Source organism: Diabrotica virgifera, chromosome 4 (genome assembly GCF_917563875.1).
Source record: "Diabrotica virgifera virgifera chromosome 4, PGI_DIABVI_V3a".
NCBI classification, from domain to species: domain Eukaryota; kingdom Metazoa; phylum Arthropoda; class Insecta; order Coleoptera; family Chrysomelidae; genus Diabrotica; species Diabrotica virgifera.
In genome coordinates this window covers 45,474,702-45,499,586 of record NC_065446.1, presented here as the reverse complement: position 1 = coordinate 45,499,586, position 24,885 = coordinate 45,474,702, and the positions used below count along the sequence as shown (strand labels likewise).

Here is a 24,885-nt window from a genome sequence, read left to right as displayed (position 1 = left end):
CCGATCCCACAAGGATAGAAACTATTTTCATTTATTAATTTTTAATAAATGAAAAATTCTGTACCCAGGGTATGCAAATTTTGAACAGTCATATCTTAACCAATAATTTTTATCTTAAAAAAAAAGCAAAAATCTGAAATATTCAGAAAATCAAAACCTATATTTTTTACTCTTTAAGATTTTTGGTACCACTAATAATTTTTAAGTTATTTTGAAAAAAAAATAAATTTTATTTTTCAAAATTTCAAAAAATTTGTTTTACTTTAAATCCCAATGGTTTAAAATATAAGCACTGTGAACCGGTGAAACTTATAGATCATATACATAATATACTTATAAGTTTTTTCAAGATTTTCATAAATTTTCAAGATTTTTGTGCCAAAAGAAGGAATCAACATTATTTTAAGCTTTACTTACTTAATTTTGATACTTGAAACTTTATTAAAAAAAAAACAAAAATAAAATTTTTTTAACACTATAAAAAAAATATGATGATTTTTCAACGAAAAGTGTTTCATTTTTTGGTAATTTACGTTGAAATATTTGATTTGGAATTTGTCAAATAAGAATCTACTTTTCATTAGCTCCAGTTCTGCTTATACTGGGTCTACATACTTTATACATACACCATTTTTTTAAATTTTGTATAGGCTATGTTTTTTCTAAGAATACTTTTTCGATAAAATACTTAATTTTGGAGTTATTTGCGAAAAACTGTCTAAAAGGTGTTTTTTTTTTTGTTGAAAAATGAACATATTCACTCGCAAATAACTCAAAAAGTATTAATTTAGTGAAAAAACTCGATAGAACAAAAGTTACTTAGAATTAATCAGTTATCCATTATTTTGAATGTATGTTTTTTTACCCCCGAAGGGGTGGCACTCATACCCAGGGCAAAATCACATATCGACACAATATCCCTTTTTTTCTTTGGCATATATTGAATATTAATGAGCAGTTGTTGCGAAATGTAAAAAAAAAAGAAAAATTATCTTTTTTACATTATCGTAATTTATTTTTGGAGTAACTACTTTCCAAAACAACATAAATACCTATCTGTAAATTTGTTTTAAGTAAATGGTCGATATAAAGGGGCCTACTTCTTATGGCCACCTAGGGCCCCATGATGCCTTAAACCATCACTGTGCTGACTTATGTAAGTAAATTTATTGGTAATTTCTCAGACATAACATATCCGATATCCACTACGTCAATTACTTAAAAAAATGAATTCATTTGGGAAAATGAACATGAAATTTCTTTTGAAAAATTAAGACAAGTTCTAATTAATAAACCTGTATTACAATTTTATGATATCGTTGATTGACCCATATCAATATTTCAATCAATGATGATATTGAATTAGAGACAGTAGTTTCAGCTTCAGTAGACGCATCGCAAAACGGGTTAGGTGCTGTGCTTCTTTTGTTTACTTTTACTTCAATCATCAACTAGTCTAATTATTAAAAGAGGCTGCTTTCATATTTATCCTTTATTTCCTAGGATTATATTGGATTATTACAAAAATCATAGAGAAATAAAAACAAGAAATAAAACAAGGAATAAAAACAAGAAAGAAAACAAGAAATAAAAACAATTTTGTTTTTATTTCTCTATGTTGTAGAATGAATATTATGTATAAATAAACACTAAAAATAAAAATTTATTTATTATTTGTTTTTGTTTTCCAAGCTAGGCTGTCATCTGTCTGTCAATAATAGTGGTCTAGTCCATTAAGGTTGAAATGAACGAAGCTAAAACGAATAATCACGAATAATTTCACCAGACTATGTGAAATGTCAAGTATATGAGTTGGGGCTCTCGATGAAGTGACTGTATACGAGTTGGAGCGTATAGGACATGCGCGTGACGTTTGACAAGTTCAAGGTTTTAGGTGAATTGGACGGCGCCCGTTAAAGAGATGCTTTGCCGGAACTTTAACCGCCGTGGGCAGTAACTACCATCGTCGATCCGGAATTAGTGTATGGATAGCGATGTGTCGATGTTTTGATTGAAAAAATAAGTACGATCACTGATTACACTGCATTGAAGTGTAAGGGGGCTACGAGTCTGTGTGCGATTATGTATGTGTATTAATTCCGTATAGCGTTATTACGTTTTTGATAATAGTAAATACAATTTAGTTTTCTTTTACAGACGTCCGCCAAGGAGGCTATTTCTTCGAAGCGGAGCGAAGACAGAATATTATTTTATTTTGTTATTGAAGTTATACTTCTTTACGATCGAGAGTGAAATTTTATAATGCTGGGCGCATGCGCACACAGACAGTATGTATGTATTTCGTTGCCAATCTTTCAAGATATGTATGTATCAGCGCTGTCAGTCTGACAGCTCTGTCATAAGTCATATTATATCATATAAAAGGATATATTAGTGTTCTTAGTAAATGTATTATTAATTATAATTTTTGTGTCTTTGGATTTGTCTTCCTCGGGAATATGATATTTTATAATAATAGTAAGTAGGTATATTTAAAGTATTTTATCTACTCTATGTCATATATGTATAAGTTTTTAGTTTGTGAAAACTGTCATTATAGATAGCAGTGTGTGAAGGGTTTAAAGTGTGTGTGAAGTAACAATGTATTTTAAATGCGATTTACTTTTTCGCGCACTTTCAATGGGTTTATTGGCACACTTTCATATAATCAAATATCCGTAACTTTCGTGTTATCATGGTGATGACAATATGAGCAATGACTTACAACAAAATTTTTGACAATTTTGTGGTTTGAAAGTAGTTAGGATTTTTAAATGTCAAAGTTCTAAATATTGTAGAATAGAAATGAATTAAAGTGACGAAGAGTTTCAGTTTTTTTATTTGTTTATCGTAGATAAAATATTGTATGAAACTGTGCGTGAAGTACTTTTTGCGAAATTACGCGATGTATAGCAAAATCTAAAAATTGCGTTCGTTCGTAAAAAGCATACTTCACGAACTGTTTCATAAATAACTATTTGTACACTTCACTTGGTCTATTAAATTTGTCAGTATGTATGAGAAATCTTGTAACTTGTCAAAGCAAAAGGTATATAGCTCAGTGGTAGAGCGTGTGACCTGAGATCAGGAGGTCCCGGGATCAAATCCCGGACGATTCATATTCTTTTATTTTATATTTTTGGTATCGTTTTAATAAAATTTTTTTAAAAGTGGTAGGTAAAGAAAGTTAGTTTAATATTTAAATAAAATACAAATAACCTGTTAAGTATATTAATTTCGTTAAAATCATAATAATAACTTCTTACGTGCGTACAAAGTACACACACATTCTTTTTTAATTTTACTATCTATTATAAATATCCTTAATATATTTATTTATTTTAACCTGTGTTTTACTGAGTATGTTGTCCTAAAAGAACTAACCGTCACAAGGTTCAGAAAATAGTTGAGGGATACTTTAGATTCGCACTTTAGATTCCATTTTATTGCAAACTAATTAATTTAAAAAAATATTGAAATTACTATATAGACCAGTAAGGATCTGCGAAAAAACGTCTATTTTTGGATGCGAGAGGTGGCATTCGGATTTTTGCAGATAAAGTTAGGTGACACCTTCAGTAATAATAATTGACTTATGCTCCTTCTCAAATATGCCCGGAACATTAATAAAAATTTCGAAAAACATCGATTTTTTTCTGCTTTCTTTGCTTATAACTTTAGAACGATTCGTTTTGGAACAAAGTCGTACAGAAATAAAATAAAGATAATTGAATTTTGGATGATATACGACTGGTAAAAAATGTCTTAAGGTATTACCTTTTCTGCAATATAGCAATAAATACAAAATAAGGGGGCAAAATAAGTCTGTTGTTATTCAATATTTTTTAACCACTTTGGTGGCACTTAGAACCTTAGTAATTCGCTTAGGAAATTCTTTGTAACATACTTAAGTCGTGTACCAAATTTCATTAAAATCGACCTAATAAATTTTGCATAATAAATTTGCAATCTAAATGTTTTTAAAAAAGTTCAAATTTTTTAAAATCTTTCTAAACAAAAAGTAGATCATTTAGAAGTTGGCTAATTTCTTTACATATAAAGAGGTGCTCTACCTATCTAATACACTTTACAGAATTAAAATCGGATTATTTAAGGGGCCCCAGCAATGTTTTAAATTTATAAACAATTTTTTGGCTTATAAACAAATAGCTTTGTTTAATAATAAAAAAAATAATTTTTAGCAATGCAAATAATTAAAACCGGTATAATTTGACTTAAACTTTCAAATGCTGTCAGCAGAATTGCTATTTTATTTTTTAATCAAACGTTATTCGCGTTAAAAAATAGCAATTTTTCGATTTTTTGAAAGTTCCTCGAAGTTATCTCGAAAACTATGCATCCTACGAAAAAACTTGTAAGAACATTTTTTGCTTACAATTACCCAAGAAATACAAAAAAATGTTTTATTTTGCGAAAAATCGATTTTATGTAATTCCTCAAGTTCTTTGTTTATAACAATCATATCGACGTCCGGATCAACTGTTACCCAAAAAATTCGTGTTCTACGGGTCAAAATATATAAAAAAAACTTGGGTAAGTTCATCTAAATAAAGGAGCCCGTAGCACCCCCTCCTGACCACAGCATTAATTTGTTTATAAGCCAAAAAATTGTTTATAACTTTAAAACATTGCTGAGGCTGCTTAAATAATCCGATTTCAATTCTGTAAAGTGCATTAGATAGGTGGAGTACTTCTTTATATGTAAAAAAATTGACAAATCTTTATATGTTCTAGTTTTTGTTGTGCAAGATTTTAAAAAATTTTAATTTTTAAAAAAAAGTTTAGATTGCAAAATTATTATGCAAAATCTAGTAAGTCAATTTTAATGAAATTTGGTGTACGGTTTTAGCACATTACAAAAATTTTCTAAGCGAATTAGGAAGGTTCCAAATGTAACCCAAGTAATGGAAACTCATTGAATAAGGACAGGCTTGTTTTGCCCCCTTATTTTATATTTATTGCTATTTTGAAGCAAGGGTGATAAATTAAGACATTTTTAACCAATCGCATCTGATAGAAAATTAAATTATCTTTGTCTTACTCCTATAGGACTTTGTTCTAAAATGAATAGTTTTTAAGTTATAAGCTAAAAAAGTAGAAAAAAAAACGAAATTTTTTGAAATTTTTAAATATTTTATTTTTTTTATTAATGTTCCGGGCATATTTGAGAAGCAGCATAAATCCAATATTATTAACTAAGTTATCACCTAACTTTATCCGCAAAAATCTGAATGCCACCTCTCACATCCACCTAAAAACAGATCCTTACTGGTCTAATAAGGTAACTTACCGCTGGGGCTTCTTCTATAATTTTTTGATGCCTTCTCTGTACAGAACAATCCCTTTCAAATAAATGTACAGCATTTCCATGAGTGTCCGCAAAAACTTGAACTTCAACGTGTCTCGGCTCAGTAACAAACTTTTCTAATAATACTACAGAATCAGCAAATGCTTTTTGAGATTCAGTTTTGGCAGACTCCAACGCTTCTTCAAAATCTTCTTCTGTGAGGGCTATTCTCATTCCTAAAAATTATCCTTTATAAATGTTGATTATATTGAAGCCTGACTAGTTTATTGGCTAAACACTACAAGACGAGAAATCACACATTAGCTCAGAATAATTGAAGGAGAAAGAAAAAAGAAAAATTGAAAAGTAGAATGGAAAAGAAATACAAAAAACAAGAAATCGAACAAATATTCGATATCAGTTTGTGAACTTACAGCCTGTGAATAGAATAGGATAAAGTAGAATAGAATAGAAAGTATGTCATTTTCTTATGTGTTGTACACTGTACTTTTTTAAACTTTTCTTAAAATTTACGTACCTTATTTTTTTAAATTCTAATTAACAGTTATTTTTGAACAGTTTTGAAAGGTAATTCCTGGTAAGTTTTGCTTTAACACATTTATTTGACATTAATTGTGTTTGTATTGTGCATGTTACCATGGAAACGGCGATCATAGTATGGAAGACCGCAGGAGAACCCGTGAGTAAGAATATTTCTCACTGCAATGGCCGACTTTTCTCACTGCCTGAGAAATTGTTCGTTTTGAATGTATGTAAGTGCAGTATTTCTCATGATCATCTTTCAGTGCGTCACAGTTTTTCGATTTCTTTTTAACGCATTAAATTGTATGTGGCAGAAGAAAAGGCACGTCGATGATTACATTTCGTCGGTGACATTTTTATAACATTTATTCTAGTTATTCTAGTTGTCGATAGATGGCGCCATAATAAAAAAATAATTTTTTTAAATTAGATAATAATATTACAAATATAATCTGTATAATTTATAAGACTATACAAATCAAAGAAAATACCATTTTGTAAATGCAAGAATCACATTTGATTTGTTTTTATTCCAAATTGAAAATAAAATGTGACAACTGTCAGATTTAACTAAAATGTCATGTTAGAATAAATGTCATAAATGTGTATCATCACGGACTTACCCTTTTTCCTATCATTTGTTACGCACTGAAAAATGATCATGAAAAGGACAATAGTGAGAGAAGTTGCACATTGTATAGCATCCATAGAAAAAAGATATTTTTCTATAGATGCTATACAATATGCAACTTCTCTCACTACTTACATACATTCAAAACGAACAATTCCTCAGGCAGTGAGAAAAGTCGGCCATTGCAGTGAGAAATATTTTTTCTCACGGGTTCTCCTACGGTTTACGTACATATGGTCGCCGTTTCCATGGTAACATACACAATACAAATACAATAATTAATGTTGTCAAAAAATGTCTTGAAGCAAATCTTACCAGGAATTACCTTTCAAAGCTGCTCAAAAATAACTGTCAATTAGAATTTCAAATAAATAACGTAAGTATATCAATCTTAAGAATATTAAATACCTACATGTATATGTATTCATTTCAATTTATGCATATAATATACCTAAAAGTACCTAAATTATTTAAGTTTGAAATTTGAACTCTTGACAAAACCGCATCCATAGAAAATGTACAGTGTACAACACATGAGAAAATGACATATTTCTCCATCGCTTGATTTGCGGCTCTCGCCTCGTGCCTCGGCTCGTGCCAACAAACTTCTGCGCTCGTGAGAAATATGTCTTTTTCTCACTTGTTGTACAATATTCTATATTCGCAATTATTTTTCGAATCCTGAGAAAACTAATAAGTAGGTATTTTTGACAAATTTAAACTCAGAATGAAATCTTACATTATTACCGAGGGCCGAAAGTCCCTGAAAACTTCTATAACGTTTATTTTAATAAGTTACAGGGGTGAAAAAAAGAGAAAATTAAGTGTGATTTTCAATTTCAAATATCTCATTCAAAACAAACTTTTTGTTAATTCTAAGGGACTTTCGGCCCTCGGTAATAATGTAATCTTTTATTCTGGGTTTATCTGCAATTAAGGTTTATCGAAATCACATTTTTGAAGTTCATAAAACTGTCATTCATAAATACTATTAATCTAATGGCTATTGAAAATAGTTTCCCAGTGTCAGGTAAGCCGATTAGAAGAACAATATACTTTTGTACGACTTACCAAATTATACCTACTTTAGTATCGATAATAAGGTGATTAAGGCCCCTGAAGAAAGATTTACGGACTGGCGATTTGCAACATATTTTTCTCTCCTTGACTCACGTACACCCCCATTTGATTTTAGATTTATTTATATCAATTTACGCCCTAATTAAGCAAAATTCAGAATTGGCGCAACGATATGAAATTACAATAATTTCGAGACGAATCTATTCATGTAAATTTTATTTCATTTAGGTCACATTATATATTTTCCATACGATTTGTGCATTCTCCTTTTTCAAAAATATTTACCTAGGTACTTATTAGTTTTCCCAGGATTGGAAAAAAATTAATGCATCTAAAAAGCAATGGTTCGAAATTTTGCGCCTATGGTCTTAAAGGTAAATCGTATATAAAATAGATTATCGGTATTCAAAACTGATCAGAAACATACAATAATGTAATCATGACCGTATGGTTGTACAAAAAAATCGCAAGAGAAATTAGATAAAGAGACACTTTATCTCCAAAACTCTTTACGGCAGTCCTGGATGCTTTTAAACAGTTAGAGTTGGACACCAAAGAAATCAGCGTCTCAATTAGATGCTGCTAGGAAGTTGGGTTGAACAGAAATTTTGAAAAGAGACAAAAGATCATAAATATGGTACCAAACGAAAATTAAAAAGTTTGCTGCAACAAAATAGTAATAGTTCATAAATGTAAATACTCAGGTTATGAAATCCAAATCGCTAGGAACAACAAAACTCATGAACTGCAAAGAAGAATCATTTTAGCACGGGTTGCATATGGAGCTATATCAAACATCTTCAAGAGCAACATGTCTACAACACTATTTGAAAAAGAAACCTAATCTAACCTAACCTCAGGTATCTGGACGACATGTAGAAAGATTTGGGAGAAATTTGAGTGAGGAGGTGACAAAAACAGGCTGTAGCGCTATCTGATGATAATGCATATTCTTTGTAACCGTAAGGAAACAGGTGTTAATAACCTATTTCTCGATGTATCAGAAAATTTTATATTTTTACATTTTTATTTTACCTTTTCCTCCTCCACCTCTAACAGCTTTAATCATGACAGGAAAGCCAATTCTTTTAGCTTCCTTCTTTAGAGTCTCTATACTTTGATCCTCACCATGATATCCTTCGACTATAGGAACACCAGCTGCAGACATAATAGCTTTGGACGTACTGCAATATACAAAAACGAAAAATGGATTTTAGCATTCACCTTACATAATCTATTTTACCTTTTAATTCCCATATCTTTTATGGCAGATGATGGTGGTCCTATGAAAATAATACCTTCTTTTTGGCAACGTTCGGCGAATTCAACATTTTCTGAAAGAAACCCATATCCAGGATGAATTGCTTGACTTCCAGATTTTTTGGCAACTTCTAGCAACTTATCTCCTCTTAAGTAACTTTGAGAGGCTGTAGCTGGGCCAATTCTATAAGCTTCGTCAGCCTAAAAAAAATTTATTTTTATACATTTATGAACAAAATTAGAGAAACGCAAGAAAAATTACACAACTTATGTCCATAACGTTTCCATTTGTATTGATTGTGCTTACATAAACAATGTTATTGGTAATAAAATTCTTTATTTACTATGTTTAATGGGAATTAAGCACAATTTCAGTTGAAAATTTTAGCACGTTTATTTTGACATTGTGAGCCAAAAAGTTTCGAAATAAAAATGGAGACTTCAAAATAAACGTATTTTGAATTGCAATTATGGTTAATTTCCATTCAAAATAGTGAACAATGTTAAAATATCACAAGAAAACAGGTTTGAATGCGACAAAGATATTTTCTTGAGGTATTACACATAACTAGGGGAGAGTTGGACAAAACCGGGTAAGTTGATAAAACCGGGTACCCCTTTATTCTTCTAACTGTCTGTTGCTATCTATTAGACAATGTTAAAATTAGTGTCCCTTTACCACCAACAGTCGTGTGTATTTATTTTTACCTCATTTGAGTAATCTGTGGCGGAGCAGCAAGACCTCGCCTGTTTTTTAATGCAGGAAACTCGATTTTTAAGGTAAGTTTATAGCTGTTTTCTCCTCTAATGAATAACTAATGGCCATTTCAAAATTTAATACATGTAACCTAGTATATTACCTTTAATTTGGCCAAAAATTTTGAATATTATTTCATAACTTAAAAATTTAAATAACATTTAATGTCTTGTTTACGAGTTTGACAAAACCGGGTAGTCCGAAAATCGACAAAACCGGGTAGCCGATTTTATCAGACCTGGTGTTACTTCTTGTTTCTGTAGTGGTTTTTTTGCTTTTAGTTAACTACAACATGTGGCTTCTTCTGTTGAAGAAGCTAGTAATAAAGCTAGTAGGAAAAATTAAAAAAATCTCCAGTCGTAAAAAAATTAAAACTAAATGAACTGGACAAAAAAAAAGAAAAAACGTGTAAAAATGGTTCCAAAGGGCACCAAAAACAAAATTTTGGAGAGTTTGGAGGAAGAAGATAATAATGACTATGCGTGTCTATATTACAATTAACTATTTTCAAATTATAATGCGAAGGAAGGCTGGATAAAATGTGTGTCTTGCACCAAATGGGCTTATGACGCCTGTAGTGCCTATGATGATGTTGATGAAGTTTTTATTTGTGACCTGTTCATAGATTTTAGATTTTTGTTCACATACTTTTAATAAATATTTTATTTTCTGCCCATTAGTCTTTTTACATGGTAATTAAGTTACTACCCGGTTTTATCATACCGGTTGGACAAAACCGGGTATTTTGCAATATTTTAATAAAAATAAAAATAAATTAAAAATCTAAGAACATTTTTAAAAATTGACATTGGCATATCAAACTTAAGTCATTTGAGAATATTTCAATCTACAGCAAACATTTGCTACTCTCACATAGCAAAAGATACAGACGGTTTTTGGAGTGGTACCCGGTTTTGTCCAACTCTCCCCTATATCAAAAACATTGATGAAAAGTACAGAAATAAAAGTGTGAAGAATCATAAGAGGAATTCTCTCAGAGAAAAAATAAGGAATGAGGATACATTGACCCAAATAAGGCCACTGTCCTTTTAAACGGACACTTTACAAATGGCTCTAATTTATTTAAACTTCTACTTATTCGGAGAAGATGCATACTGTGAAAAGTCATCTTACAGTGGTTGTATAAATCTTGTGTTTGTTTTAGAATTTTTTAGGTTACCTACCTGAGATACTGTTTCTAGCATAGACATATAATATCTAGAATGCGCGCTGCTATTCTTAAAATGGGTGACGATTGCGAGAGAGATAAATGAACCTATTAGGTGGGAAGTCTCTTTCTAATCGACGGAGTTTATCCAATGACGTTGGGTGTTGGATTTATCGATCACGTCACTTTTCCACTGTCGCCGATTTAATGAACTCCTACGATTAGAAAGAGACTTCCCACATAACAGGCTCATCTATCTCTGTCACAATCGTCACCCATTTTAAGATTATTAATTTTAAGATATTATATGTCTATGGTTTGTAGTTTCCAAACATGGCTGATCGGAGTTGAGTAAAATGAATTGTTTAAATCCTTTAATTTCAAAAATATTGTCATGGTAGGTGGGGGCAAAGGCACGCATTTTCTAAATTTTCATCTCTAGTGAATCTTCTAATGCTTGAATTGGCACAGAGTATAGATGAAAGTGAAACTGATACATTTTGTAATCATATTAGGCAAATGGAAATTCTTCAATATTATTTTTGTAGTGTTGATAACTTTTTGAAAAAAAAAAAATGTAAATGCGTACCTTTGCCCCACCCAATGGGGCAAAATACGCATGTGCGTACTTTTGCGGATTTAAGACATTTTGCAATTGAGACAAAATTAGCTGATAGAATATCAAGCTCAACTTGATATTCACTTTGAAGATTGACTTGAAACATGCATTTGCCAAGTCTACCTCACTGGGGGCAAAGGTACGCACTGCGAACGTTTGCCCCATTTGTGTGAGTACTTTTGTCCCATCCGGCAACCAATAATATATCTAACCTCAATATGAAACTATGCACATATGAACTCCGAACTGTCATGTAGAAGAAGTCTTCTAACAATAAACTTTCAATATGCCTAACCAAGAATAATAATCTGAGTTTGAAAGATTAAGAATTAGAATCAATCAATTTTTAAGAAAAATTAGATCAAAAGGTACAAAAATAATTTTTACCTCATTTTTGTTGTTGTATTCGCCCTGATTGCGCCAAAGTTTCTCATCCAATGCTACTGAGTAGTACAAACATATGCCACAAGATGTTGTCGCCAACATATAAGAAGTTACTGAAAAATGTAAGTGCGTACCTTTGCCCCGTGCGTACTTTTGGCCCCACCTACCTATGTATTTTACATATTTTTAATATTCTTCTTCTTCTTCCTCTTTATAAGCAATTCTGCTTGTTCATTGGCGGATTGATACCTCTATGGAAGGTTGTCGCTCCATCTTTTGCGCGGTCGGCCGATACTTCTTCTGCCGATTGGTGATTTATCTCGTGCTATTTTGACCACACGTGTCTCCCCCATTCTGGTTATATGGTTGTTCCATTCTTTTTTTCTATTTAGTGTCCATTCGTTTATACACTGTACGTTACATTGTCTTCTAATATCTTCGTTCCTCTTTCCATCTCTCAGTGTATTTCCTGTAATTCTTCTCAGTACTCTCATCTCTGCCGTTTCCAGTAGTCTTTGTGTTGTGGCTGTATCGGGTCTTGTTTCTGATGCATATGTCATTATTGGTCTTACACTGGCTTTATAAATTCTTGACTTCATCTCAGTGTTAATATGTCGGTTTCGCCATATAGTGTTATTAAGGCATCCTGCCAATCTATTTGCTTTTTGTACTTGATTTCTCACTTCTTTGTCTAGGTCTCCGTAACTTGACAATGTAATTCCAAGGTATTTTACTTCCATTACTTGTTCAATACTGATACCATCAATTTCTATTTTGCATCTGATTGGTTCTTTACTGATTACTAAAGTTTTAGTTTTTTGAGATGAAATTGTCATATTGAATTCTTTTGCTCTTATGTTAAATCTGTGGACTAATCTTTGCAGACTATCTTCATCTTGGGCTATCAATATTGCGTCGTCTGCGTAGCAGAGTATTTTTACTTCTTTGTTTCCCATTCTATATCCTCTTCCTTTGTTGACGTTTTTGATGATTTCATCCATGATTAAATTGAAAAGCAGAGGACTCAATGAGTCTCCCTGTCTTATTCCGCTCCTATATCTACAGGTTCTGTAAGTTGTCCATATATTCTGACTTCCATCTTGTTATTTTGGTAGATGTTCTCAATAGTTTTTATGATATCTAGAGGGATTTCTCTATTATACAGAAGGTGGATTACATCCCTGAGTCTTACTCTGTCAAATGCTTTCTTTAAGTCAATCAGACATAGAAATGCTGGTCTATTATACTCTAGTGATTTCTCAGTAATTTGCTTTATGACGAATATTGCATCTGTACACGATCTTCCAGTACGAAAACCCTGTTGTTCATCTGCTAAACTTATCCTCTGATTCATTACGTCTTGTAAGATTTTAGTTGTAAGTTTTAGGGTAGTATTTAACAAGTTGATACCTCTGTAGTTCTCTGGCTGCTTTTTATCTCCTTTTTTGAATAGTAGGATTAGTTCGCTCGTTCTCCATTCTTCCGGTATTTTACCGTGTTTTATGATTTTGTTAATTAATGTTGTTAATTGTTCTGTCATTGCTGCTCCACAATATTTCAGTAGTTCGTTTGGTATTCCATCCTTACCTGCAGCTTTTCTGTTCTTCAGCTTTTCGAGTGTTTTTCGTACTTCCTGTGCACTTATATCAACATCGTCATCTGTGGTAATTTCTGGTGTTTCCGGTTCTAGCATTATTTGTTCTTCCTCTGCATAAAGCTTTTTTAGATAGTCAATCCATGTATCCTTTTCTATGTGTTTTGGTTCTATTAGTTCCTTTACCTCCATTCTTTGACCTCTTATAAAGCGCCATATTTCCTTTTGGAGACCATAAAAATCATGTTCCATTTCTTTCGAAAAACGTTCCCAGTGATCGTTTTTTATTCTTCTTACTACTGAATGTGTTTCGTTTCTTATGGTCTTATAATTATCGTATGCCTCTTGTGTTTTAGTTGACATGTATTTTAGGTAGGCTTTTTTCTTCTCTTTACATTTTTCCTTCACTTCTGTACAAAACCATGGAGTTCTTCGTCTTGGAAGCGATTTATTTTTATTAATGTATATTTTTAATATTGTATGTAAAAATTTATATATTAGAATTTTTTTTATTATTTCTGAGTATTGGTTATCACACTTTGGTGTTCTATATAAAGGACAGTGGCGTTTTCCGCTATACAAAGTATATATGAATATTTTTAGGTACTGGACGAAACCTCTGACCTCCAGTGAGTTAATGAACAACATCTAAAATGCAATGAATGGAGGATTTATCGATTTGGCACAACAAGAAAAACACCATAGCTTAGATAAGTCCATGGTTCCGTATTGTGAAAACTTGTTAGACAGGATACAAGTTTTGGATAGGGACCGCTAGGCTAGGTAACGTTGAGTTGTACGATCCATATCAAATACCTGTTACCACTATCCAAGATAAATATAAACTTCTTGTTGAGGCCCTAAGATACAGTTTGACAACTCTCTTACCACACTACTGCTGTTGGAAGACTTACATACATCAAGTGTATGTAAAGAAACAATAAAGAAAAAATCGCCCAGGTACAGATTGTGATATTCTTTGAATGACTAACGTACTTTAGAAGAGAGTGAAATAGTAGTTTCAAATGGAATGAAAGTAATATTGTTTCTGAAAAATCGGGCTGCGTTTTATATACAAAAGATACATCTCCTTGATTTTTTCAGATATTTTAAGCAAAATTGCGCTCAAAAAAAAAATAAAGTCGAAAGTCGAAAAGATGTATAAATCGTTGTCGTGTATACCAGGTATTAAAAAAATGAAAGGATGACCCAACAAACATTCAACCAATTTGCATAGTCACTCAAGATAAGAATCGGATAGACCAACTTGTTGTCTATAGTGACAAACAAACTCGTTGTGCTCGATTACGATATCAGTATATTGCTTAAGAGATTTTATTCTTGGAGTCTTTTAAAATGTTGATCTAAGTAAATAATATATAAAAATATAAATCTTATCATAATTTCGTAAATACCACGCGATTTTGTAACTTAAAATAGAATGATTGTCAAATGTGAAACTATTGATCAATTAAAATGGTGATGTAAACTTAAAAAAATATAAATATTGTGGGAATATTAAATATACAAATCTCAAAGGAAGTAGTATCCATAAAATTGTAGAAAGCTGGAGATGAGAGACAGCAGAAGAGCTATTCCCACAGAGAGAGATTAGGGAATTCACACCTTGGAATGTAGTAAGGCAGCAGACTTCACTATGAAGGAGCTGATGGAAGCAGTGGCGGATCCAAGGGGGACACGGGGGCACGTGCCACCCCTCACGAAATAAAAATACACTAGACACTAGATAAAATGGGTTCAAAAATTCTGTTATGAAACATATTGCACCTGATTTAAATAATTTATTTCGGGAACATAAATCAATTATTGTAGTAAAGAAAAAAGAGACGTTCTCACAAACAATTTATTTTACAACTGACGACCGGCTTCGCTGTCTACAATATTCACAGCATCTTCAGGTCACTGTAAAAGTAAAATTAAATGTTTCCGGTATAAGGGAAGAATATAGTGGTATTCAATATCATACTTTTTCTCCAAATTATGCTAAAGGGAGAGATGGTAGAGGGACAGATTTGATTGTAATGCACAAACAAAACAAAATAATTGGCAGGATCTTGAGGGGATTAGTAAGGGAACACGACATTAAACCGTGAAACCAAAAATTGTTAGTTATATATAAAGTGATGTTATTTTTAAATTTTTTTAAAAGTGTATATTTTTAATTTAATTGGGATTATTAGATGTTGTTCTGGATGTTCAAGAACTGATAGATGTAAGATTGGTTGTGCAATTTTCTTAAACCAGAATTGGTCAGTTGTGTATTAGTTGTGGTGTGATTGTGAAAATGTTTTAATTTTGATTTGTTGGAGACATTGAAATTAAACTGAACAATATAGTAAATAGGTAAAATTTGCTAAAATTTAAAAGTGTCAAACAATAAAATCATTAATAAATAATTCAGAATTAAATTCAAATGTGAAGGTAACTAACTGTACATGAAATTAAATTTATAGTAATATAAAGTTATGATGATTTGTGCAGCAATCAATGAGATTTTATGAGATATTACTAAAAAGTTAGAAAAAGGCAAATATGAAAAAATAGATGAAAAAATAGTTTCTTTGTAAATAAAACCAAATTAGAGGAATTTTTACAATTCTTAAAAATCAAAAAGAAATAAGATGTAGTAGTACACAGTTTGCTTTCCTCATCAAAAAATTCCCAAACTCCCGTTGTGTCCACGTCCTTTGTGTGCGTTCGAGAATCTGTTATGTGTTATTTTTATCGACTTTAAAACAAAAAATATTTCAAAAACTTTTTTAACTTTTCAAAGAAACCATATAATTCAGCTCAACCAGGTAACTTTTTCAAAGATTTTTTGAGATTAATCTACTCAACTATTTATTACATTCAACAGATATTAACATAAATGAATAATTTTTTTCATCTATTTTTTCATATCTGCCTTTTTCTAACTTTTTAGTAATATCTCATAAAATCTCATTCATTGCTGCACAAATCATCATAACTTTATATTACTATAAATTTAATTTCATGTACAGTTAGTTACCGTCACATTTGAATTTAATTCTGAATTATTTATTAATGATTTTATTGTTTGACACTTTTAAATTTTAGCAAATGTTACCTATTTACTATTGTTCAGTTTAATTTCAATGTCTCCAACAAATCAAAATTAAAACATTTTCACAATCACACCACAACTAATACACAAATGACCAATTCTGGTTTAAGAAAATTGCACAACCAATCTTACATCTATCAGTTCTTGAACATCCAGAACAACATCTAATAATCCCAATTAAATTAAAAATATACACTTTTAAAAAAATTTAAAAATAACATCACTTTATATATAACTAACAATTTTTGGTTTCACGGTTTAATGTCGTGTTCCCTTACTAATCCCCTCAAGATCCTGCCAATTATTTTGTTTTGTTTGTGCATTACAATCAAATCTGTCCCTCTACCATCTCTCCCTTTAGCATAATTTGGAGAAAAAGTATGATATTGAATACTACTATATTCTTCCCTTATACCGGAAACATTTAATTTTACTTTTACCGTGACCTGAAGATGCTGTGAATATTGTAGACAGCGAAACCGGTCGTCAGTTGTAAAATAAATTGTTTGTGAGAACGTCTCTTTTTTCTTTACTATAATAGTATGGACTCACACATGCAACCCATTCATTATATAAATCAATTAATTGGTTATATTACAATATAATATTATTACATAAAATACAATATATTCTGTTCTACAGTCAACATATCTGCTCATAGAACTGATATTCGCTCCGAGCGTTAACAAAGTGTCAAAGCAAAATCGACCGACCTGCTCATGGTGGCGGTTTTTTGAAAGTTTGTAAGGACGTTTTTCTGTATTATTGTACACCAACATTAAAATTAGTTTAATTGTTGAATAAATATATGTAGGTACACCAAATTACACAATATACATTTCTGAAGGTTTTATCAATTAGGATAAATCAAACATGGTTCAAAGCATAAATAAGATTAAATCTGCATTCGACAAAGTCCACGCTAGACTAATTTGTTAGAGGTAAAATATACTATTTTTTTGAAAAGAGACTAAGTTTTCACTCTAATGACATATAAAACAACATAATGCTATTCTACATCCCACCAGAATGAAAACAATGGGAACCTTCTCTGGTTACACCTCCGAGGCTTCTACAATTTGCAAGCCATACGGATGCTGAGACTAAGGAAGATGAGGGAATTCTACAATTTGCAATTCACGTCACTATTTTTTTGTTTTAAAAGTTTGTCGTTTGCACTAAAAGCAGTTTGTTTTCAAATATTTATCGAAAAATGACATTTTCCCACTCAACCTGGTTATTCTTTAATACCAGGTCAAAATCGCATAAACCATTTTAATTAGTATCGGTATATAGTTGTATAGACAAAGAAAACTTTTTTGAAAGCTTAATGTAACTTGTATACACGGAGTTTATTTATTTCTCACGTAGAAAGTGTAGAAATAAGTAGCCTACATTCCAGGTGTGTTCACAAAGAGGTATCACAAACTTTGAGGGCGTGATCCTGGGCTCAAAACAACCAAAAAAATGTTAAATACATAATATGGTTTACCTATCTCGGCTTTCAGTCTGTTTGTCTGTATGTGTTTTTAAAACAATTAATCATATCTTTACAACATTTACATGTTTACTTTGTATAACCATTTAAGATATCAACTTCAAACACAGTAATTTTTTGATAAAGATTAGGACATATTTTAATATGGAATCTCAAATTTCTAATGTGTACTATTATAAAATGGCGACCATTTTTAGTTGTTGAAGCTTAACATCTTATAAACCATACATTTTACAAAAAATGTACCTACAAGACGCAAATATTTGCGTATTTTAATTTTCTAAACAAATAAAAAATATTATTGAGATCAGATTACAAATAACTGAGAATATTCAGTTTTTAAAAAAGAAAATAATCGTTACGTTTTGATTCAATTCGAGTCTCTTGCCATCCTCTGACACCTGATGTTTCGGAATCTATTCCTTGTCAAAGAGGCTTTACAAGAAGACTGAATTGTACCATAACGAAACGAAGAAGAAGTGCAATGCAAATATTAAAATATTTGCACCGGAGTATGGTTAGACTGTCCTCTAACGGGGAATGATGAAATGAGTGAAAAATAATTTCGACCACGAATCAAGTACCTAATCTGTTAACCGAGGTACACTAGTACCAAGCGGCGCCGCTAGGAGAATACTCCAATAATGCGTCGCAGATTACTTATATGATACGTGGTTATTTTGTACTCTAAAACCGAGTAAGGTATAACAAAAAAGAAAATAATCGTTTCGTTTTGATTCAATTCGAGTATCTTGCCATCCTCTGACACCTGATGTTTCGGAATCTCTTCCTTGTCAAAGAGGCTTTACAAAAAGACTGAAACAAATGAAGACTCAAACACATAAACCACATTGAATTGAATATTCTTAAAACTCTGTTTGAAATTATACAATTAGGAGTAAATGTAACAATTGCTTGGATTAAGGGTCATTCGGGAATAAAAGGCAATGAAATAGTTGACAATTTTGCTAAATCAGCTTATGTGATCGGAGAAAAAATAAACAAAAATTTAATTCCAGCTTCAGATATTGATACTTTTAGCAGACAAAAACTTAAAAATAATTGGCAATTGCATTACAGAGAATGTAATACTGGCTCAAATTTTGCTCATTGTAACCCTAGGATATTCTCAAAAAGATGGTTTTACACAGAATATAACAGACATTTTATAAAGACCATTAATCGGTTGAGAGCCAGTCATGCTCTTACGCCATCTTACATGCATAGAATCGGCTTGACAGATACTCCCAATTGTACTTGTGGCAAAATCGGAGATCTAACACATGTCATATTAGAATGTCATTTAAACATAAATAACATAAACGACCTTTATAAGGAATTAAAAGATTTAAAATGTTTTTTCCCAATAAACCTAAATACTTTAATATTTACAAATGATATGGAAATTCTTCATCTCATTTATAAACATGTTAAATTATGTAAATACAAGTTGTAAACGTAATATGTAATAAATAGGCATAATTTGTTAATGTGGTTTGAAAAAATTAAAAAAAAAAATAAAAAAAAATAATATTAAAAAAAACACAAAATAAAATAATAACAAAAAAAAATAATAAACAAAAAAAAAAGAAAAAAAGAAACAAAAATAAAAAAGAATAAAAAAAAATAAGTAAAAAAAAAAGTGTCGCACAAATTAAAATATATATATTAAAAAAAACACAGTAAAATAATTAAAAAAAAACAAAATAAAAAAAAGCTACACAATGTACCAATGTATCTATAAAAATAAAATTGTAGAATGTACTTATGTTATAAGAAATTTATGACTATGAATCTGCAATCAATCAGAAACAAGTCTGGCTAATTGGTTCTGCCAAAAGATCTTGTGATCTTGTGGGTATGATAAATTTTCATGTAATGTTTATTTTCAGAAAATCAAACAACAGCTAACAGTAACATACCTGTTAAAGAGGCTGATGTATTTGGAGATAAGGAATCAGGAACAGATTCTCTGCATCAGAATTATTAGGAGTCAGCAGTTGTAACTTATCTGTTCGCGATTGTGGTCGTCTTCTTAAAAGTGGAGATGTCACACCATCACTTCTAACAGATGAAGAGAAATATCAATGGGTAAAAAAGGCAAGAAAAACCGCTCTTTTCAGCAAAGCTGGTTACGAACACATGAATGGCTAGTTTACAGCAAACAATTACATGGTGGTCTATGCAAGTACTGTGTTATGTTTGGTCGTAGAGAAGGTGGAAATAATGATGTTAAATTGGGAAAGTTGGTTGTTCAACCAATGACTTCTTATAAAAAGGCCACCGAATTGCTGAAGAGTCATGCAAATACTGAATTGTGAATCACAGCCGAAATGTGGTTGTATATCATAACTTTTGTTTGATTCATGAAGGAAAGATTAGTAATGTAGTAGCTTGTATGAATACAGCAGAAAAATAATCGATCTAAGAGAACCGAAAAAAGCTGATTCCCATTATTAAGACAGTTATTTTATGTGGGGCACAAAATGTACCACTTCGTGGCCACAGAGATGATGGTATAATTGATCAAAACACTAAGAGCTGCTTCGGGGAAGGTAATTTTCGGGCACTATTGCAATTCAGAGTGGATGCGGGGGATAAGGTTCTAGGCTCTTATTTAAAATCTTGTGGAAAGAATGCTAGTTACATAAGAAAAACAACTCAGAATGAGATAATTGAATGTTGTGGTGATGTGATCACTGACAAGATCATATCTAAAATAAAAGAATCAAAGGTTTTTACTATTATGGCAGACAAAACGACAGATTCGTCGCTTAAAGAACAGCTAACCATCTGCATTAGATATTTCGACACTAAGAAATGCAAAATTGACGAAGACTTTATCAAGTTCGTTGATGTTGTTGATCTAACTGGAGATCACTAGCAAACACTATTGCCCAAGAACTGAAAAAACTAAATGTTGATTTAGCTAACTGCCGTGGTCAAGCTTTTGACGGGTCCTTCAAAATAAGTGGGGCTTTCAAAGGCGTACAAGCCCGAATTTCCCAGATCCAGCCTCTGGTAATGTAGACTCACTGTGCTAATCACAGATTGAATCTAGCAATTAGTAAAGCTTGCTCTATTGCTAGCCTTAGGAATACAATGGGAGTTATATCTTCCGTAGCAGTTTTCTTCCGTGATTCTCCAGCAAGATCTAAAATTTTGGAAAATGAAGTAAGAGAGAATCACAACCTGAAACCAAGAACTCATGGTCTGAAAAAACTCTGTGAAACAAGGTGGATTGAAAGATACGATGCTGTTTTGACTTTTGTGGAACACCGTCCTACACTCCCTGCTGCTCTTGAAACCATTGCTAATTCCCCTGAAGGCAAGGGAAGCAATGTATTTTCTTTCATGCACTCTATTCTTTCATCCGACTTTTTGGTCAGTGTGATAAGTGTTAGCTGAGGTCCTTGGAATAACCTTACCACTGGCACGTAAACTTCAAGCTGAGTACATGGGCGTACTTAAAGAGTGAGCTTGTAGAAGCCACTACAAAAAGCCTACAGGAAAGAAGAAACAACAGTACCGACACATTCAAGGAGTTATTCAGTCAATGAACTAAGCTGGAGGAAGAAAAGAGTACAGATATTCAGAAGCCCAGGACAACATACCTTCAAAAAAAACCGAGCCAATGTCCATGCTGAAACGGTTGAAGAATATTATAGGATGATAATTTACATCCCATTTCTGGATTTTGTAATCAATGATGGCAAGATTTCCCAAAAATGAAATGGAATGTCTAGGTAAGCTACAACATCTTCTCTCAACAGATCTCAATGATGATCAAATAAGGGATATTCTTCAAGGAGCTCGTAAATATAAACATGATTTGTCGTGCTTTGCCGAACTGCAAAAGAAATGCCAAAACATCCAGCACAGGCATATAAGTTGGCCGAACCACTGCGAAATGTACAAGTTTTATTGCAGCTGCTGTGCACTCTTCCTGTGACGACGAGTATAGCTGAGCGAAGCTTTTCGACTTTATACGGCGACGCTCACTTTTGGCATTAGATTTAATAGCATTAACACACTTTAATACGGAATATAGTGCGTTATTTCTCCCTATGAATAACACAATGAACATCTTTCATCAATTTTAAACAGGAATTTTTCTTGCCCATGATATTAGGAGCACCATCAGCAGCACAAGATATAAGTTATCAATACTGCCTCAATGTCTCTCAAAGTTAATTCATCTATTTGCACTAAGAAATTTCTTGTTTTCAGCTTTTCAATAAGTTGTTTTTTAATATCTTTACCCATTCCATCTATTTTTCTGCTATAACAGTATTGTTACTGAACGGCATAGCTTTTACATCGTTGTCATCTTTTTCAAGAACTGTTTTAAGAAATTCTGATATTGACGGTTTTAATAAAGTATCTCCTATAGTTTAATTTCTTCCCGTTTTAGCGATGAATAAAAAAATTTGATTAGCCTTAAGCACACGATTATTAGTTGAAGTATTAGCAGTAAATAGAGACTTTAATTTTCTTCACCGAAATCTAGAATTGTATTTAAATGGCCCGAACGAAAGGGTTAAACTCGTGTCGAGTCCATATTTGAATTGCCCCCCTTAAAAATCAAATTGCCCCCCTGTGGGGCGTGGGCCCCACGTTGGGAAACACTGGTTTAGAACATACCTTGAGATAAGAAACAATTTTATGGCCATAGTGACAAGGCGGGAAAGGGAGTTTAAAGAAGTAATAAAGGCTGTGACAAAAATCATTAAAAGAAAAGAAATTATAGAAAGAGAGAGACAACAGGGGTAAACATAAGCAACAGAGAGAAAAAGAAAAGAGTAGAGAAAGAGAGGCTGCGCGCACGAGAGAACGGTCTGCAAAGACGTGCCAGGCGCATAAGCCGAGAGTGGGTTTAGTTGGTAGACATTGTAACACGGATGCATCCGGAGGCAAGGCCCCCAGAGGGGGACTGCTTTCGGATGTACAATAAAGCCAATTTGTCTTCAACCGTGAGGAGAAGAGATGACAGACGTTCGTTTATGCGGTGCATGTGAGCTTGAGGGTTGTTATTAACTCTGTTTACCTGTACTCCGTTTACCCTGAATCCAACACACGCCAGGTATGATTCACCTGGTATTTACGGTCTTTAGAAGATTCCCACTCCCACCGGTCAATATTCCATACCGAGCGATAAAAAGTATTCACTTAAAAAATATATAATATATTATATATAACTATATATATTTTTTCCAGTTTAAAAAGTAAAAAGGGTTAAAAAATAAAATTTTCAGTGATCTACAAATATGACACTGACTGGTCTACTTATAATGGGTTAACATTTAAGAGCTATATACATATCAAATTGTGTAAAGTTGCGCATTATGCAAAATTCGTTAATTTACTTACCAAAGACACATGCAAAGATTTCTCATCGGCATCACTGTATACAGCAACAGTCCTGACACCTAATCGTTTAGCCGTCCTCACAATTCGACAAGCAATCTCTCCTCGATTGGCTATTAGTAACTTGTCTATTTTTCTCAGTGTACTTTTCCGTCGAATGCCATAATACTGTTTGGAAAAACTACACACAGGTATTATTATTAAAATGAAAATTAATAAATTCTAATACTTACATATTAACTATTCCTTCTCCGTTAATTAAAATTTTTGTTAAAAGCATTACAGTGATATAACCTGTAAGTATATTGTTTAACTCTTAACTAATTAATGTTTGAAAATGAGAATTGTTTAAGATTTTCGTTCTTATCATTGAACCTTATTGTGACAGAATGTAAATAAGTATGATTGACCTTTATCGTGAAAACTACATTAATGTAATGTTGAAATAGAATTTTATGATAATTTTTAATCTATGGTAGTTACTCGCAAGGTCACAGAAATATGGTTTAATTAATAAACAAAAACAACTTATAAAACATCCAAGTTAATGTTTACAATGAATGATGTGGTGTTCTTTACGAAAGACGCGTTACTACAAAAACAAGTTTTTAAATTTTCTGAGAGATGTCGTCACTAGTATATTCGGTTCATCTTATATCCATGAAATACTACAAGTTCCCCAACTGTTTTGTCCCTTGTGGCCAAATAAAATTATGAAGTATTATTTTTTTTTGTAGAAATCTAAAAATTATTTATGTAATATTTTTCATGATGAGAGATGTGCCTAACGTAATAGTGGCACCACCTTACAGAAAATTTTGAAACTTATTATAGAAATATGTAAATACTTTTTATTTTATTAGGTAGGTGTCTTCTTTTCGTCGTTCTAATATTGGATTTTTAACATTTAAAAAGGAGAAGTTGAAATATAAAGAAAGCTGCCCAATTTTACTCAAAAGTTTTTATCAACTAGATTTCGCTATACAAGCGTTCAGTGCAAATAACTAAGCTTGTTTTAGCACAAAAACAATATATTTTACACTTTACCAGTCATAGCGCGTTGTAGTGCGTAGTAGCCTAGCATCTTTTTCATTTGAAGTTTATGGTAACACTGAGAAAAGTGTTACACTTTTCTCTATAGTTGATTTTTAGGTCTCAGCAACTTGCCCTGAAAACTCTGTAAGTATTCTTTTTATACGGTTACGTACATCTTTTAACAAATAGCTATTTACAGCTCGAACTAGAATATTATGATCTTCACTTATCATTCACTTCACCTCCACTTTTCTCTCTTTATTCAAGATAATATCATCTATTGGGACCGTGCAAGTTCGGAAAAGCGACACCTGGTTTCTACGCTCTGCACTTTTATTCGCACTTTTAATTATATTGGCCAATCATATGGTCCTAGTTACTGGATAATTATCAAGACCATAGTCCAAAAAAAAAATAATAAGAAGAAAATATAAGATTTATGTTATGTTATTAAAACGTAAATAATTGTATGTAGTAAATAAAATTAGTTATTAAAATGCAGTACTGCAAGCAACATACAATATGAATTAGTTAA

The 24,885-nt window shown here is 31.8% G+C and overlaps 2 protein-coding genes across 2 annotated transcripts in view; one reads left to right on the top strand and one right to left on the bottom strand.

The window, feature by feature from the left end:
* Positions 1-23,813, bottom strand: part of LOC114327089 (methylcrotonoyl-CoA carboxylase subunit alpha, mitochondrial) — a 70,269-nt gene extending 46,456 nt beyond the window's left edge. The window contains exons 1-5 of the mRNA XM_050648176.1: positions 23,549-23,813; positions 23,319-23,496; positions 8,806-9,023; positions 8,598-8,746; positions 5,312-5,544 (exon numbers count right to left, since the gene is read on the bottom strand). Coding sequence (XP_050504133.1) covers positions 5,312-5,544; positions 8,598-8,746; positions 8,806-9,023; positions 23,319-23,496; positions 23,549-23,595 — 825 coding nt within the window. The 5' untranslated portion in view covers positions 23,596-23,813. The remainder of the gene's footprint in view (positions 1-5,311; positions 5,545-8,597; positions 8,747-8,805; positions 9,024-23,318; positions 23,497-23,548) is intronic.
* Positions 23,814-23,986: 173 nt separating this feature from the next.
* LOC114327096 (protein Wnt-11b-1-like) overlaps positions 23,987-24,885 on the top strand; it is a 145,506-nt gene continuing 144,607 nt past the window's right edge. The window contains exon 1 of the mRNA XM_050648178.1: positions 23,987-24,494. The gene's annotated coding sequence lies outside the window, so the exon portion shown is untranslated. The remainder of the gene's footprint in view (positions 24,495-24,885) is intronic.